At 42.5% G+C, this 19,341-nt stretch overlaps 1 protein-coding gene across 2 annotated transcripts in view; it reads left to right on the forward strand.

Annotated features, from left to right (window-relative positions):
- The first annotated feature begins 829 nt into the window (after positions 1 to 829).
- LOC133451190 (glutamate receptor ionotropic, NMDA 1-like) overlaps positions 830 to 19,341 on the forward strand; it is an 86,658-nt gene continuing 68,146 nt past the window's right edge. For both annotated transcript variants that reach the window (XM_061730156.1, XM_061730157.1), the window contains exons 1-2: positions 830 to 1,054; positions 6,969 to 7,225. In XM_061730156.1, coding sequence (XP_061586140.1) covers position 1,054; positions 6,969 to 7,225 — 258 coding nt within the window. In that variant the 5' untranslated portion in view covers positions 830 to 1,053. The remainder of the gene's footprint in view (positions 1,055 to 6,968; positions 7,226 to 19,341) is intronic.

Genomic DNA, 19,341 nt, shown 5'->3' on the forward strand with positions numbered 1-19,341 from the left:
GGTATGAACATAATGTATAGTATGTAGGATTTGATGTATAGACACAATACACATGCGCTGAAATGACAACCTAAATTAGTTTTGTCGGTTTCTTTAGCATCTTTTCACTTTCTGTTTTCAGAGCTATCATTATTATTATTATTATAATAATTAATATTATTATTATTATTATTACAGTTGTTAGTTATTATTATTATTATTATTATTATTATTATTATTATTATTATTATTATTATTATTATTATTATTATTATTATTATTTTGTGTAGCCTCATGATACTTCATTTGTTCTTTTTGCATATTCTATTATGTTAAAAGGTGGGCAAGATAAGCTTTATGCTACAAGCCCAGACCTTTTCGGTCAAAATAATCACCATGTTGACCAAAGAAAAACCTGTAAATGTTTATTATCTTGCTTATGGATTTTCATGCTTATAATTGACCGAAATAAAGATGAACTAACTAACTAGGTAGCATTTTTTAATAATAATAGATTTTATTTAAAGAGCACTCTTCATTCAAAGAATCTCAGAGTGCTTACAAGATTAAAACAAGTTAAAAACAGAAATGGTCAGAACAGCGGCGCTCTGCTCCCGCGGCCGCGCGCCTGCTCTCGCGGCCGGGAGCGCGCAGACTCCGGGAGCGCGCGCCGCGGATCCAAGGACAGACCCGCGCGCTCGCGAGCATCAGGTCACCTGGACGTCCTCGCGCATCAGCATCATCACAACCCGGACCAGGACGGACCCAATAAACCAGACCCAGGTCGGTTCCAGAGAGGAGGACCGGAGCCGACCCGGAGCCGGAGCCGGAGCCGGAGCCGGGGGGGGACGCGCGCAGCTGAATCAACAGGACCGTCCAGACCCGGTCCAGACCCGGTCCGTCTCATCCACCCCGACCGAGACAGGTGGCGCAGAATCCCACACGCACAACCGGAGGCAGCAGACGCAACATCAGCCCTGCCGGACCGGAGGAGCCACAGAGGACAGAACCAGGACCAGAACCAGGACCAGAACCAGGACCAGGATCTGAGGACCCGTGGCCACAACCGGGACCAGTAAGTTTAGTCCATCAGGTCCAGAGGAATCAGATTCTTCCTCAGCTGCAGAGTCATTTCAGGTGGTTCATCTCTCCTGCTGGAGGCTCGATTGTCAAAACTTAAATATTTACTTTACATCTAATCAGGTTTACAGTGGCGCCACCAGGGGGGGGCAGGGGTCCAGGGGGGCCCAGGGGGCCATGGCCCCCCCTACAAATTTGCTGGCCACCCCACTGGGCTCAATAAAAAAAAAAAAAAAAAACCTATACCGAATATTGTGATAGTCCTTTATTTTCTGTAATGCAAAAATGCAAAAATGTCATACATTCTGGATTCATTACAAATCAACTGAAATATTGCAAGTCTTTTATTATTTTAATATTGCTGATCATGGCTTACAGTTTAGGGAAAACTCAAATATCCTATCTCAAAAAATTCTGGGAATCTTAATCTTAAACTGTAAGCCATACTCAGCAATATTAAAATAATAAAAGGCTTGCAATATTTCAGTGGATTTGTAATGAATCCAGAATGTATGGCATTTTTGTTTTTTTAATTGCATTACAGAAAATAAAGAACTTTATCACAATATTAAAATGTTCTGAGACAGTCCTGTGTATATATATTAATAAAAGCGATGGACTGGCGACCTGTCCAGGATGACCCCTGCCTCTCGCCTGAAAATTAATAATAATAATAATAATAAATTTAATTTATAATGCACTTTCCATTCAGTAAATCTCAAAGTGCTACAGCATTCAAGGCAAGAAATCAACTTAAAGCAGCAGTATCGTCACTAAAACGTAAAAAAGTCATTAAAAAAAAATCAATGGCAAATCATAGATCATAGCTAGCGTATGATTTACTGAGAAGGTGGGTCTTGAGTCTACTCTTAATAGAGTCAATTGACTGTGGTTCTCTCAGGGGGGCGGGGAGGGCGTTCCACAGTTTAGCGGCAACGGAGCAGAAGGCCCGGTCCGGTGAAAATGAGCTGGGACAGGCTCCAGTAGACCCCCGTGACCCTGCAAAGGATAAAGCCGGTATAGATAATGGATATTAATAAAATAAATATGATATATTAAAATATATATGATATATATTAAAAATGCCTTAGGTTTTTACCAACATGGTGGTAACCATTAATATATATGCAGACAAGTTAGAAAGTTAAAAAAAAAAAGTATTTCTGAGCCTAATAAAAAAAAAATATATATATATATATATATATATAAAAATGTATTTGTCACGATAGGTTTGTTGAGGACCCAAACGCAGGAGAGCAGGAGTTCCAGAAAACTCAGGTTTATTTGTAAAGACAAACCAAAAGCACTGCTGAGCAGGATCAAAAAGGCAGAACAAAAACAGGAATCCAAAAACTAGACGAGGAGAACATGGAGGGAGCAAACAGTAGGTACGGACCAGCAGGGAGCAGGGGAAAGACCAGATATACACAGGGGATAACGAGACACAGGTGCAGACAATCAGGGCAGATGGGAAACAGGAGGGACAGAACTGAAACTCAAACTGGGGGAAATGTCAAACATGTATTAATAAACTAAATATATGATATATTAAAATATATACAATATATTAAAAATGCACACATATATATATATATATATATATATATATATATATATATATATATATATATATATATATATATTAATAAAATAAATATATGATATATTACAATATATATGATATACATTATATGTTAAAAATGCATATATATAATATATATACATTAGGTTTTTACCAACATGGTATTAACCATTAATATATATGCAGACAAGTTAGAAATTTAAAAAAAAAAAAGTATTTTTGAGCCTGTATACTACAACAGTATAATACAATCCTGTAACGATGGCTTTTAGTTTTGGTGTCCACCCCAAACAATTGAAGGGGTCCAATCTGGCCCCCCCTATAAAACAGTTTTGGAGGCGAACCTGAATCAGGAGGACTTGAAGGTTGCAGAGTGTTTTTTTACGTACATCTTCAGGAATGACCCAGCCAGCATCTGTATGTGGGCCCAGAATGATCTAACAGCGGGGCCCCGTGTGTGCTGGTTCTGTGTTGGCCCCCAGGTGGGACCCAGTTCAGATCCACTTGGTACCGCAGTAGAAGCGCTGTGAACAGCGGCCGCACGACCGTTCAGAGGAGCGTTTACGTACCACATCGCTTAAAATGACACAAAGCCACTAATATAAGCATCACCAGGGGCGGGGTCTTGACCGACCAATGGGGCTGTCCTGTTGTTATATTTTGCTTTGGACAAAATAAAACAACAAACACGGTGGTCCCCCATCTGTAGATGCTGATGCTGAGCAGTGAAGGGGGGGGTTCTGGACCACCTCCACCTGGTTTTTTTGAACATGGCCGACCTGATATCTGATAGAAAATCAAACCAGGTCAAAAATATGCAAAAACAAAGACACTCTATTTTGGATTGTCATTTTTATATTTGATTCCCACTAGTTGCTACTTTACATCCAGGGCCGGCCCAAGCCTCCATGGGGCCCTAAGCAAAATTTGATTTTGGGGCCCTCTATTACTACCAATAATACTGATTATTGATCATTCACACACCCACTATAAACTTATTTCATGTTCTTCCCTGTCATTACAAATACACTTGTAACACTAGATGTAAGAACTTTTTTACGTGATTAGATTGTAATCCACAGGGATTAAGACCATGGAAGCAGACAACAGATTAACACATTTGCAGAAAAAATCTTTCAATGAATATTTAGCAAAGTCAGCAACTGCCCCTACTGGCCTCAATTTTGGAATAAAACAGTATCCGCACCTGAAAGTACATTTCAGTGATTTTTACTGATGTTTATTCATTAGGATCATTACACAATATTGAAAAGTAGCAAGACACTGTAGAGGAATCAGTCTTTGAAGAGAATGCTGAGAGGAGTTGACTTCAGACCTCTACAGACCTCTACGGGATCTCCTGTATCGGTCTGTTTTGCAGCGGACCTGAAAAAACCGAGCACACTGTTGCTGAATCACTGTCTTGTGAAGAGGATGCCTGGAGTCGTTCATAATCTGCCTCATGTGAATGACGTAAATTAGAGCCGCCTTGCAGTACCTCAGGGCTTCGTCACAGCTGGCTCTGAGCAGCAGAGGAGTTCCTCTGCAGTGGGACCCCCAAATGACGCATCAGTGACAACATCAGAAGTGACGGTGCTTGCAGTCCCCCTGGATTTGACACAGCTCAGTCTGGTAGTCTGGATGAAGTCAGTGCAGTTAACAGTGGTCATGTGTCACTCATGAACCAACTCATCCAGGCAACCGAATATTTTTTAGTTTGAAGTAGTGCATATGTGCTGATATCTGTTGGAAATAAGCAGCATAGTGGTGCGAATGCCTGCCTTTGACCTTCTCAACCCATTTGACTCCAAAAAACCCCCCTAGCATTAGCATGGCAGCACCTGTGTCCAACTGTACTCTCAGCAGTCGGATCAGCACTGATCCATGCTGGACCTCCTATGTAGTAGTGATGGTGGTAGTAGCAGCAGTAGCAGTAGCAGTTGTAGTAGTATCAGTTGTAGCACCAGTAGCAGCAGTAGCAGCAGTAGCAGTTGTAGCAACAGTAGCACCAGTAACAGTTGTAGCAACAGTAGCACCATTAGCAGCAGTAGCAGTTGTAGTAGCAGCAGTAGTAGCAGTAGCAGTTGTAGCAACAGTAGCACCAGTAGCACCAGTAGCAGTTGTAGCAGTTGTAGCACCAGTAGCAGTAGCAGCAGTAGCAGTTGTAGTAGCAGCAGTAGTAGCAGTAGCAGTTGTAGCACCAGTAGCAGTAGCAGCAATAGCAGTAGTAGGTGGAGATCGTCTGTACTTGTGGAGAAATTCTATTTGAATGACTAATTAACGCAACAAACAAACTTAATCTTTTCAAACACTGAATGTTGCCATCTTTAATTAACAACACAACATATTCTTTTTAAAATATGAGTGAAATGCTGTGTCCGAAATTCCATACTTCCACCCTAATGAGTATGCAAAATGAGTGTGCGAAATCTTTTAGTGCGTCCGAAACATTAGTACGTACTCAATAGTATGTTCTATCCATACTCATTCCAGAGAAATGTATTAGTATGGATTGATGGACACTAGCCGAGCAGAAACTTCCCACAATGCAATGCAGTGGCGTTTGGTTGCTAAGTGATACGCATATGTCATAAGTATAATATTAAGTATAATAATATTATTATATAATATTAATATTATAATATTCGTATTTAACAATATTATATAATGTAATCTTGTTTGGGCCAGGATAAACGGGAAAGAGCGGATCGCTGCTACTGCTGCTGTGACAGGTTACCATGGTAACAACCCCCCCCCCCCTCCCTACGGCAGGAGGTGCCGTGTGTGCTCTTAATAGTACATCCGAATTAATGCACACTATTGATATTTACTCAAAAGTGTGCCGAATTTAAGTATACTTTTTAGTATATACTTTTTAGTATGGCATTTCGGACGCACCGATTGTGTTCTGGTAGGTATTCAATAACAAAGGACAGGGACTTCTCAAGGACAAGAACATACACCATATTTACATAGACATAGACCACAGAGTGTGTGTGTACTAGATGATACCGTTTCAATAACACAGTTCAAAGATAACCATCCTCTATATTTCATTTGCTGCTATTAAGTGGCCTTATTGAGGACGGGATAAAAGAGTTTTTAAATCTATTTAGCCTACAGCGTGGGGCCCTAAACCTCATCCCTGATGGCAGTAACTGTAACACCCTGTGTAACACGTGGGAAGGATCGCATATGATCTTGTTGGCCAGCCTTAGAGCAGCCTGCTCATAGGTGGACTGCAGGTGTGGGTATTCCTCAGGGCCGCAGAGACTGTTGATGTTTTTAAAAAGAGGCTCAAGACCCATCTCTTTAATCAGGCTTTTAACTGACTCATTTAACTCTTTTACATTTCTTATGCTCACCCTTATTTTTATTGAATCTTACTGCTCTGTTTTATATTTAGTTTATCCTTTTTTATCATATTTTATTTCTGTTTAATTTCATGTTTTATCTAAATATTTTAGTCGTTATTTATGGTCTATTTTATACATTCTACTGTCTTATTCTTTTAGTTTTTAATGTCTTGCTTTTTAGACATACTTTTAGGATTTTACGTTATGTTACACTTTTTTAAACTCTATTAGTGTATGTTATCCTGCTTTCTTGCAGCTTTTAGCTCCAGTGTTTCCTCATGGGGAGCCTCCATGCTGGGAGTGACTCTGGCCTGCAGGGGGTCGTCCTGGGGGTGGTTCTGGCCTGGATGGTTGTGGAGCTCTGCACCACGGCTTCACCGCTGTGGTGTGGACTCCTCTATCCGTCCGGGCCGGGATGGTCTCTGTGGGCCCCCCCCCCCCTTGTAGCTGCGGGCTATGAGACCTCCTGGCGTGGACGGCTCCCTGTTACCGTTTCCTCACCTGGATCCTCTGTGCCTAGCCATGTCTACACCATGTGTCTGTGTGTGTGTCTGTGTGTATAGGTGAATTGTAGTGTGCTTGTGTCTGCGGGGATGGGGGAGGGGGGGGGGGGGGGGGGGACATTAATAAGTTTTATGTTTATTTGTTTTATGTTAAGCACTTTGTGTTGCATTATGTGTATGAGAAGTGCTATACAAATAAAGTTTGATTTGATTTGATTTGATTCCTGTACACCTGTTTGCATGAGACGAACCAACTTGGACCTTAATTGTACAGACAAATTACCGTACCAAGCGGCGATGCAATATCTGATAAGACTCTCACAAACAGCATGGTCAAAAATCAACATACATTTTTGTTCTACACCATGAACTCTCAATCGCCGCAAGAAGTGCAGGCGCTGTTGGAGTCTGATCCTTCAATTAAATAAACTTTCTCTTCTGATGATTCTTTCTCCTCCTCCTTCATAGTGGAACTCCGTGGCGGTCTCCTGCTGGCCGTCCTGCAGTGCTGCTCGGTGGCGCTGTGCGGCTGCGAGCCCCGCCTGGTCAACGTGGGTGCCGTGCTGAGTCAGAAGCGCTACGAGCAGGTGTTCAAGGAGGCAGTGAGTCAGGCCAATGCGCTGTACGGCCGGGACAAGTTCAAGATGAATGCCATTTCTGTCACGCACAAGCCCAACGCCATCCAGATGGCGCTGTCCGTCTGCGAGGACCTCATCTCCAACCAGGTGAGGTCACAGGCTGAACATATGAACAGATCCAAGAGGTTTCCATGGTAACCACAGCAGCTGGTCACACTGCTTAATAACAAAGGACAGATATTTCCCCCACTCGTCTGCATCACTCCTTTATTATGAACACATTTTCAGTTTTGTTATATATCAGGTTTGATGTTTTATTCATAGACTGTATAAAATAATTCTACAAACCTTTATCACCAAAGGGTTTCTGGAGACAAGGTATTTAAGCGTAATATTTGGAGCTTTGGGGGACTCCGTCATGAAGGAGCTGGCTCTGCCCAACCCCACTTAATCCACAAATGTGCAACATTTAGCAGACGCTTTTATCCAGAGCGACTTATAACAGCGAACAACAACCAAGTCACAGTAAGTTGTAGAGCAAGTTCGGCTTAGAAAGCATGAAGGTGTTAGGGTAGGTTGTTAGGGTAGGAAGCGCTCTTGGAAGGGGAGCATTTTCAAAAGCTTCTTGATTGTAGAGAAAGATTGCTCTGCAACCAGTAGTTAGTTACACCATTGAGGAACCATGAAGGAGAATGGTCTCGACTGAGTTCGTCTTGTGTGAAGAGAAAGGATGTTCTTGTGATGCGGTGGAAGGACCACACGCCTTTACAACTGAGTTTAGATCAGCAGCTGGAGACCCTAGGTTCACTTTGTAGGAAATTTGACTTGTGACTTGTGGTGCCTCATCTTGTGACCTCGTGGGCTGATTAAAGACCAGATGCGCTGCCACGTTCTGGACCTTTGGTAAAAGTTTGATTGAGCAAGCCGGTGGGCTGTCTTGGAGGTCATTGCAGTAGTGACGGTGGGATATCAATATGGTCTTATTTTTTTGTATGTTGTAAAGCACAGAGCAGTGGAACCGGGAGACAGATGCAGGCGGGTCAGAGAAGGATGATTGGTCATCAATCATGTTTTTTGCAACTTAATTGAGAGCAGCAACAGTAGAGGCAATGTCTATGTTAAATGATATTCATCTGAATAATGATGCATGCAAATCCTCTGTTCTGGTATAGAGGGAATGCACATGACGTCACAGACGCGACTTCCCAGCGGGTTCCGCCCACTGAGTGGCAGAAAGACTGAGTGGCAGAAAGACTGAGTGGCTGCGTAAACTTTCAGTTTGAGCACTCAAAAACATCTCAAATGGGAAAGAGCTGTGTGATCAACTGTACTCTACAGTACTTTACAGACTGCCGAAAAATAACCTTAAGAGAGACAAATGGATCGCTGCAATTCACAGAAACAACTGGATTCCAGGCACCGAAACGTGGAATTGCGGTTCTCGTTTTGTATCAGGTAATGTTGGATTTTTGGGTAGCTAACGTTAAACGGTCAAATCATAAAGTTCGGTGTCCTCATCACTTTAATTTCTACAACAAATCCTGCCTTGAAGTAGGACCGAGCGGGAAGACTTTTGTATGCCTTCAAGCTTTGCTTCGTGTATTTCCCCGGCGTAGAAATGAAGTACATATAAATATCAGGAAACTGGATTCGTGGCTAAATATTAATGTCGAAGGACCACTGGTTCTTGGGGTAACTGTACGGGTCCCTGTCATGTCCAACTGACGCTAATTTAAGCCCATAATCGGCTGTTATCCCGTCTTCTCCACTAGTTGCAGCCATTTTTTGCTGATGTTTTGCCACTCAGTGCAGGGTTTGCCACTCACATGTGGGGTTCCTCAAGGGTCCATTCTCGGGCCGCTTCTATTCAACATCTATATGCTACCACTAGCTCAGATTATGGAACATCACATTTCCTAACATACTTATGCCGATGACAAACAACTGTATATTTCAGTGTCACCACATGACTACAGTCCCCTGATCTCATTGTGTAACTGTATTCACCAAATCAATGAGTGGATGTGCCAGAATTTTCTCCAGCTAAATGCAGAAAAGACAGAGGTGATCATTTTTGGCCCTTAAAAAATGAAAGGGAAAAGATCAGCGCTCACCTTGGCTCCATGTCATTGACAGCTACAAATCAAGCCAGAAATCTGGGTGTAATTATTGACTCAGACCTGAACTTCAACAGCCATCTAAAGTTTATCACTAAATCTGCCTATTACCACCTGAAAAACAATGCTAGAAATAAGGGGATTCTGTCTAAACAAGACATGGAAAAACTTATTCATGCATTCATTTTCAGTAGGTTGGATTATTGCAATGGCATCTTTACAGGCCTTAACAAGAAATCAATCAGGCAGCTGCAGCTGATCCAGAACTCTGCCGCCAGAGTCCTTACAAACACCAGAAAACTGGACCACATTACACCAGGAAACTGGACCACATTACACCGGTCATGAAATCGCTACACTGGCTTCCAGTGAATCAAAGGATAGAGTTTAAAATCTTACTGCTGGTCTACAAAGCACTGAATGGTCTTGGACCAACATACATGCTGGATCTGTTAGTTCCTTCATATGAAGCTCCCAGACCCCTGAGGTTCATCTGGATCTGGTTTGTTGTGGTTCCAGAACCAGAACCAAGCAAGGTGAGGCAGCGTTCAGTTATTCTGCTCCTCACCGGTGGAACAAACTTCCTGTAGACCTGAGGTCTGCTCACACTGTCAGCTCCTTTAAATCAGGCCTAAAAGCCTAAAAAGGTTTACTGAAGCATACTCTTAAATTAAATACTTACCAGCTGTACTCTACTGCCCTTACTTTTTAACAACTTGTACTTTTTATTATTTTACCTCTTTTCTTACTATTCTATTTAATTTGATTTGTTATTTACTGTTTAATTGTGTCTTGCTGATTTTAATGTTGATGTACATGTTACAGGCCTCAAGATGAGAGGCAAGTAACAGAAGATCAGTCCTGTATTTTACAGGGGAAAATAAAGACAAAAGAATTACGTTGCGTTCTTCAAGCAGGCTGCAAGCTGTCCTTATTCACAGAATCTTAGTTTTCAATCACTTTCTCTTTTTTTCTCTCTTTACATTCAATCATCATGTCATACAATCAATAATCACAGATCACATATTCCCAATAATCATGTTCACAATTCCCAATAAACTGTTACTATAGGATTATAGCTTTAATTATTAGTGCCACGGCTGCGCCACGTGGCACTCCTCCTCCATTGAGCTGCGCAAGCTCAATGGAGGAGGAGTGCCTCGTGCGCAGCACGAGGCACTCATACTATTGCTCAGGCTTATTCCATATTCTTCCGTAAAACCTTTGGCGCGTAACTAGTCCCGCAGCTTTGAGAAAACGCGAAAAGTAAAAACGTAGAAATGTGCGCCTTAAGCGGGAATCGAGTGGTATGACTTTTATTAGCGATTGGCGTGCACGTTTTTGCGCAACGTGCAAAAACGTGCGCTTTTTGCCCAATCCGGAACGCATTGCGAGAACTTTGGGGCCTCACCAATCGCACACCGTTACTCGAAAAATTCTGAACCGATTTAGAAAGTTGTAGGCCCTGAATTTAACTACAGTCCTGTAGATTTTCAGAGCGATGGCACGAATAGTTTTTGCACGAAGTGCAAAAACATTTCCAAATTTCCAAACTAATGGGGAGATTTTCCCATGTAAGTGAATGGGGCAGAATTCCACACTGTGGATGGGAGGAGGTAAAAAAAAAGCCAAATTCACCTTTTTTCAGAGTCACATATCTTTCTCATACTTGCACGTAGAAACGTCATTCAAACTTCAAAACGGAGGAAAACTTCTCTTCTCTCTCCAAACCCGAAACTGTTTTTTCCTAAAATGTACACTTTTCAAGATATGAGCCCTCAAGCGAGGACTGGAAATCACTTTTTTTCAAATCTAGAGCACGGGAGTCAGTTTGCTAGAGTGTAGTTACAGTGAAAAAAAAACATGATTTCTTATTTGTAACTCGAGGTCACGGCCAAACCGTAAAAGCTAGACAGATAATTTTTGGTCAGAATACAGACATAGGTGTTGTGATTCATAAAATGTGACTTTGACAGGCGTGGTGTGCACAAAATTTTAACGGGGGAGCCAACAGACACGCCAATTCCTGTCTCGCTCTTCATTGACTCTTATGTTAAAAAACATTTTCTTAAAAAAAATCTCATTTTTGTTTTCGAATTGCCGTTACTAACACATTTTAAGGAATATCTGAATGAAAATAAGATTGACAGAATGTTCTGGGTTCTCAGTTTCTCACGATGTTTTCATTTTTCTGCTAAGAGCTACGGTTTGAGCGCAAAGTGGATTTATTTCAGGTTTGTCACAACCGAAAATCCAGCTGAGTCATTCCCGCTCCCTCTGTATCAGGTTCTTGTTGCCCCTAGCAACCAGAGCTCAGCTGTTGACTGATTAGGCTGACCCAGAACTGGTCACATGACTCACTCAGTACAGACTTCATAGTATAACCTGGAAAATGGAGAAATCTGAACCCTGACCTTTAGGATGTTAGTGTTATTATGGGATGGAAGGTGTTTTTATAGGATGTTAGTGTTATTATGGGATGTTAGTGTTATTATGGGATGGTAGGTGTTTATTATGGGATGGTAGGTGTTTATTATGGGATGGTAGTGTTATCGGTGTTAGCGGTCCCGTTAGCGGTTCTGTTAGCGGTCCTGTTAGCGATCCCGTTAGCGGTCCCATTAGCGCTCCAGTTAGCGATCCCGTTAGCGGTCCAGTTAGCGACCCCGTTATCGGTCCCGTTAGCAATCCCGTTAGCGGTCCCGTTAGCGGTTGTTAGCGATCCCGTTAGCGATCCCGTTAGCGGCTCGGTTAGCGATCCCGTTAGCGGCTCGGTTAGCGGTCCCGTTAGCGGTCCCGTTAGCGGTTCAGTTAGCGATCCCGTTAGCGGTCCCGTTAGCGGTCCAGTTAGCGACCCCGTTAGTGGTCCCGTTAGCGGTCCCGTTAGCGGTCCCGTTAGCGGTCCCGTTAGCGGTCCCGTTAGCGGTTCCGTTAGCAATTCCGTTAGCGATCCCATTAGCGGTCCCGTTAGCGGTTCCGTTAGCGGTTGTTAGCGGCTCGGTTAGCGATCCCGTTAGCGGTCCCCTTAGCGATCCCGTTAGCGATCCCGTTAGCAATTCCGTTAGCGATCCCGTTAGCGGTCCAGTTAGCGACCCCGTTAGCGGTTGTTAGAGGCTCGGTTAGCGATCCCATTAGCGGCTCGGTTAGCGGTCCCGTTAGCGGTCCCGTTAGCGATCCCGTTAGCGGTTCAGTTAGAGATCCCGTTAGAGGTTCCGTTAGCGGTTCTGTTAGCTATCCCATTAGCGGTCCCGTTAGCGGTTTTGTTAGCGGTTCTATTAGCCTATTACATATTTTCTGTAATAACTTTTGAATGGTTTGACATAGAGAGTCATGGGTGGTGTCATTGGAATCTGTATCGAGTCCTTGACCTTAATGGGTGCAAATAAGCCCCGCGATCATCCGGCAGTAGTCCGTGGCACTTCAAAATTTCCCGGGAATTTTGTCTAGTTTGGTATTTCTTCTGCTGTACCAAAATTACTGTATATGAAATACATTTTTACTGTATGTGTTACAAAACTCACATTTATACTGTTACTTTTAATCAGTCTCTTAGTTTGCTTTCTCAGTAAAGACTGTTATACCGTTTTAAACCTGTAATGTTTACTCTTTTTACAGTCTTACTGCATTTCTAGAACGTTTTTAATAATAATATAAATAAATGAATTAATCAAAATAGTTGGTCTCAAATACCATGAAATACTCTAACACATGTACAATGACACACCAAAACGTATGCTAACTGTGAATGGTAAAACACGTGTACTCTTTCAAGTCTCAAAATAAACTAAAACACGATATTTCTGCATGTTGCTTAGATAAAACAAAAACATAAAGGCTTATGAGTCCTTTGCCATTAGTTGTGATGCTTTTGCACATTTTACTAACCTGTATTTTACAGGGGAAAATAAAGACAAAAGAATTACGTTGCGTTCTTCAAGCAGGCTGCAAGCTGTCTGAAGTACGGTAGCCTCCGTGGTTCATATACCGGTGATACCACTGCGCAACGCCCAAGGCATACTCAGCGCTTCTTAATGCCCCCTGGTGGCGTAACCAAGTAACTGCTCCTACTTTAATTTGAAACACAAAATGCAACTGAAATAGGCCTTTTACATGGCTAAAACTCAAAATTAAAATGAAACCAATACACAATTGTGCACATACACTTGTAGGTGTCACATAAAGCACTTTGATTTACTTTGTGTTGAATTGTGCTATACAAATTAACTTGCCTTGCCTTGCCTTATTTTGATGTTGATCAGATGATGGACAGAAATAACCCAGACTTCAGTCTTAAGGCCCATTTATGCTCTGCGCAGTAGACAGATGGATCCTTTATCCGTTACCTGCCTCGTAGACACTTGTAATCTGGTCCGTTTTCAGGGCCGCTGCTTGACACAGCAAACGTATCAGTTCTACTGGACTCTGCAGTGACCGTGTAAAGCAGTAAACCTAACATGCAACCAGCAAAAGGAACAAACCAGAGAAAGAGAGGAATTCGCTGTCCACATGCCGCAATGTATTTAATGATTGAAGAGACCATCGCCGTCTACTGTGGTGCCTCATCTTGTGTCGCTTTCTAAGGGCATCCATCATCATGGTTTCCTCCACCGTCGCCATGTTTGCTGAAACTGCTTCTTTTTCGTCTTTTTCTTTTTTCTTCTGGCGTTTTCGGGCAGTTGCAAAGAACTACGTAGTGGTGCATGTCTGCCACCAACAGGTGTCTGAAACTTACGTCCAAACACAGAAGTGAACTCTGAACTGAGCACTGCCCACTAGTGGATGAACTGACTTAACAACCAAGGCAACGTAAAAGATGCTTGGAAGTATGAGGGCATTTCTAAGGTAGTAGTAGTAAGTAGTAGTAGTAGTAGTAGTAAGGGAACATAAATGGGCCTTTCAAATGAAGTTTGAATTGAATGAAGTTTATTCAGTCATGACAACACAAAAAAACAACACAACACCAAAAAACATTGTGCACAGCATTAACATTTCACACAAAACCAATAATCATGTGTTGAACAATGACTGAAAAGGCATAGGCTGAAGCAAACTGCTTATAAAAGCCTATCCTATATTACCAACTTTCTTTTTTGGCTACCGACCTCCAGAAAACCAAAAAGAGAATAGAAAAGCAAAGAAACAACAGAGAAGCAAAGAAACAACAAAAGGCAAAGAAACAACAGAAAAGCACAGAAACATTAGCAGATAGTCAATCGCACTTATAAGCTTCAAAAATAGCTTTACAAACCATTTTCTTAAAAACCAAAAGAGAATGACATGTTTTTAAATGTATGTTGGCATCATTCCAGAATTTAACTCCAATAATGGAGACACATCTCCTTTTCATACCTTTAGCTTTTTGTACAGTAAAATTGCAGACAGGCTTCTTCTTCCGGCTCTCGACGAAGGCGGACGCTTTTCTGCTCCTTCCCATATCTGCCTGCCCTGCTACTGCTTTTTGTTTGTATCGTCTTCAGAGTCTCTTCTTTTTCACTCCTCTGAAACTTTACAATCATGGAATTGATTAACTGGTCTCTCAGCACAATTGACCAAATCTTTGCGAGAAGAAGACAGGGGGTAAGGCAGCCCTCTTGACCCGATGGGACATTTTTTTCTGGATATACAATGGATTCCTACAAATACTGGAAGCCTTTGTGCCTCCAGATTCTGTCTGTCGAGGATGTTGAAGATGCCTTCATAATTGGATTTATGATAGCAGGATTTCTCTTGATCATCCTCCTGATAGGAGGGGGGGGATTCCTAGTATATCGACAAACGCGCAAGTCGTCGACAGCTGTTCTGGCTCTTTCAGAGCTGCCGGACGTGGCTGAAGGGTCAAGCAAGGCGATCAACGCTCAGACTCTTACGTTGGGGGAGCAGAGTCGTAAGCTGGATGCGATTCTCGAACAGAATCGCAGACTGGCGGCGGTCTTTGAGCTCATTGGCAAGATTGATAACACCCTGGAGAAGTTGGAAGCTCGGCTTGGCGGGAAGTGATCACAATTCGACTGATTGGAGTCGCCATTGATGAACCAGGGACTGAAGGCAGACGGAAAATTACTGTGGCTGCCTGTTTTCAATATAATTGTTGATCCTATAATCTGGCCTTGACAGAGCGGTCTTTGGCCGATCGCTCTGGTCACAATCTTCCTGGTGGAATGTAAACAAGGTGACTCTGCCCCCACTACTAACCCTCCCCCTCTCCCACGAACACCTGCGGATCCCTGTTTTCAGAACTGTACCGGGCCGCCTGATAACATCAAGGACATTTGGCTGAGAGCAGCTCTGGGCGAAGGTTCACGGACTCATCGCTTCACATACACTTACTGATAAACACACACACCTCCCGCAACTCAACGCCTTCCTTGGCCCTTCCCTCTTATCAGCCCCCCCCAACAGTCTCCGGGTTTCGAGCGCCACGACGGCGATCACTTGGATGTACTCTGCCGGGACCCCCCTCCCCCCGTTTTGGAAAACAGGCGCACAATACCATTGTGCCGCCACCGGTGTACCCGAAGTCAAAAACAGTTTTCTAAGCTGACTTAATAAACTTGATTCTGATTCTGATTCTGATTCTGACACCTCTAAGATTATACGGAGTCTCCTGAATTGAAAAAAACCTCTGTATTGAGTCAGGGAGCATTTTTGATTTTGCTCTGAACGTAATTTGCATGATTTTATAATAAAACAAATCATACAATTTAATAACATGAGAATTTAGAAAATGTGTCTCTGTGTGAGCATAGTAATCAGCCTTATTGATGATACTATCCTTCAGAAAGGATGAGTTGAAAATGGTGTTCCTTCATCCATGCAGATAGGTCAGAGAGATGCTGAGATGTATAAAGAGATTGTGGGGTCACCTGACTGGAATTGTCAGGGGATGGTAGTGTCATCTGCAAAGAATATATTATATGAGAAGCTGAGTGAAGCTGAGTGAACGAATAATCTGGCCCGGAGAAGTGGTGTAGTAAGTAAAGAGACGAGGCCCAGGCACCAAGCCTTGGGGAACTCCTGTGGAGAAGTTTGTCCTTGCCATGACAGGGAACACCCCCACCACTTAACTCAATCTACATATTTTAGCTTAGAGTAGCTCATGCTTATTTATCATGCTAGTTAAGATTATCTTACATCATGACAAACGCCATCAATTCATCCTAATTTCCATTCCAAGGGCCCTTCCAAGCCAGCTGTTAGTACACATAACAGCAGACTAAGCCATAATATCATTGAAATAAGAATGATTATGCTCTGTTAGTTCCCTGAAACTGCTAAATAGCTACAGTGATGACAGCTAGCTGCTCAACACCAGCGCTCACTCGAAGGAGGTCCAGAGAAAAAAATGTGCATTAACTTGTGGTTCAGTAGAATTCTGCCAGATGAAGTATAGAAAATATCCCCCATACAGTTGTCATGGCAATGGGAAATCTAACTATAAACTGTCTTCTTGTATCAGACATTTTAACATGGAAGTCAAAGTAGATTCCCTCACTGTTGGATCCAGATATTGACCGATAGAGGAACTGCAGGTCTGGATCCAGGGGAACTGCAGGTCTGGATCCAGGGGACATTGGTGTGGCTGATTGTGCTGTCCAATGGTTCAGGAACAGTATTTCAGACACGTCATTATGTGTTTTTGCCAACGGTCTGATGTCTGATCTTCCGTAGATAGTCAAGGGCGTGTCCTATGGTTCCATTTTGGTTCCTGTCCTGTTTACTTACAGTTCCATCTTTAAGCTGATGATATTTACTGTAAATCAGACTCTTGATGAGCTTCAGACAAGTTTCAGGAGGCTTCAGGTTCCCCCGCATCATTTGAAATTCGACAAAAACTACGTTTATGAGTTTTTTCAAAAGCTCCCTCACAAAACATACCGCTTAACAGCATTTGGATCGCAGATGAAGAAAAAATACTCTTGCAAAAGTTGGTCATACAGACTGAAGACGAATGGTGTTTTTCACTCCATGTGGATCATCTGTTAAAAAGCTTAAAGCTGTCCTCGGCTTTTTGTGCAGATGAAAATCCTGTCTGCAGCCCGACGTGAGAACAAAGCTTGATGCAGCTTCAACTTCAGTAAGTGTGTTGGATTATGGAGGCGCCATCTACGCGGCTGCAGCTTCTCCACTGCCAGGACACATTATTTCCCAGAGCTTCACGTTTTATCTCAGACTGCCTTCAGGACCCTCTGTGGCTGCGATGCTCTGCTCTCCTGGCCTTCACTAAGGGAAAGGAGACAACAGCACTGGGTTTTTATTTCTTCTTCTCCTGTTTGAATTGTATGCCTTGTTCGTGTACATTTTTATTCACTTTTGGCCTAAATACACTAGTGGAGCAGGCGGGGGGGCAGAGGGGGCGTCCGCCCCGGGCCCACTGCTGCGTGGGGGCCCACGCCGAAGAGGAAAAAAAAGTGTGCTGAATAAAATAAAGAAAGTTGGACTATATAACAATTGTGTTCATAAAGATACAGTTGGTTAAAAAATAAAAATGAGAGAAATAGTCCCTTCTCCCCTTATGTGTCTGCCTGTTATGTTGTCTGTTTACTTTTAGCCAGTTGTCGCATCAGAAGTGGAGCCTTAAAGCAGGAAACTCGTGAGTTTCAGCTGAAGTTGATTAAAAACCTCTCGGGCTGCATGGATGAGGCAAGACTATCAAACCTCACCTTGCTCTCAATCGAGAGGGACATTCCCGTTGATAAGAGCAAAGTGATTGAAAGGTGTGCGGCGATGAAGAACCGGCTGATGGTTCGGAAATAGTTCGGATTTGAAAAAGTTTTAAAAGTTTTTGCATTTTGGATCGCTCAATGTGCTACTTTTTTCACCCCGTTGGATGGAAACATTTTTTGTTGTGGTTCTCTGCTCACCGCTGGATGAAACCATCATTGGGAAGCTGTGATAATATTCATTATTTCTGATAACATTGTCATAATGCTGAATACAAGGCCTTTCCTATATTGTTTGTTGCTGTTTGACCGCCGTGTCGCTCGGTCATTGTGTTAAATACATGTCGTTGCACATTGTAAACTGTTGTGGTGTAGGTTGAACATGTGTGTCTGAATTGTGCTACTCGGCTTGAATCCGACATCACTGGATGTCATTTGATTTTTATCTCCAGTTTGATACCTATATCTTAAAGTCTGCATTAGGCTTAAAATTAGGTTTGACATAATGACTGGTAAATCCATGTTGCTGAAACCTCATTTGAATCATTCTGACCGTGTTGCCTGCGTGCTGTGGTTGTGTGTCAGAGGCGCTGATCTGTGGCTTTTTTTTTAGCGATTATGTTTTAACGGGGATGTTTAGGCCACAAGGGCCCATCTAGACTGCTTCGCCCCCCCTGGGCAGGGACCCCTGCTCCGCCCCTGCCTAAATGATTTAATGCGGCCTTGATCGTATGTGTGTTTTTACTCTTACTAGTTTATCTCAAGGGACGTCCTGGTAAAATGGAGGTTAAATAGATCAAATAGATCAAGATGAAGTGCAGTTCTCATTACTTCTGTGTGGATTCAACCCAGTAGTTGGAATGTTGGCACAAAGTTTGATTGAAATCTCTGGATATGCTCTTGCTCCGCCCCCTTTTTGAGGATGCATCCAGTGGAGACACTTGTGAACTCAGAACAAATGATCCCAGAATGCATTTACCACGAATGTAACACACATCCTCTCCTGTTGATACCGTTTACATGTGAAAGGAGCTTTTCTAACTTTGGATTTGTGGTGGATGGATCAAGAAGCCTGTTTGGAGATGAGTGGTGTCACTAAGTACGCTGCCACACTGCACTGCAAAAACTCAAAATCTTACCAAGAATATTCGTCTTATTTCTAGTTAAAACGTCTCATTTTTAGTCAAAAAAATCTCATTAAACTTAAAACAAGAGTCATCACCAGAAAAATAACTGGCAGATTTTTCTACTTATTTTAAGTGAAAATCTACTTGAAACAGGTGAAAATTGTTGTTTTTTTCCAGTGATGAGTCTTGTTTTGAGTGTAATTAGATTTGCTTGACTAAAAATGAGACATTTTAACTAGAAATAAGACAAATATTTTTGTTAAAATTTTGAGTTTTTGCAGTGTAGTACATGTGGAAGTACGTTCTCCTGAGGAGAACTTGCCCAGCACCAACTAGCGAGAATAAAAGTCCAAACTTGGTGT

The sequence above is a fragment of the Cololabis saira genome, chromosome 9 (assembly GCF_033807715.1).
Source record: "Cololabis saira isolate AMF1-May2022 chromosome 9, fColSai1.1, whole genome shotgun sequence".
Lineage (NCBI taxonomy): Eukaryota > Metazoa > Chordata > Actinopteri > Beloniformes > Belonidae > Cololabis > Cololabis saira.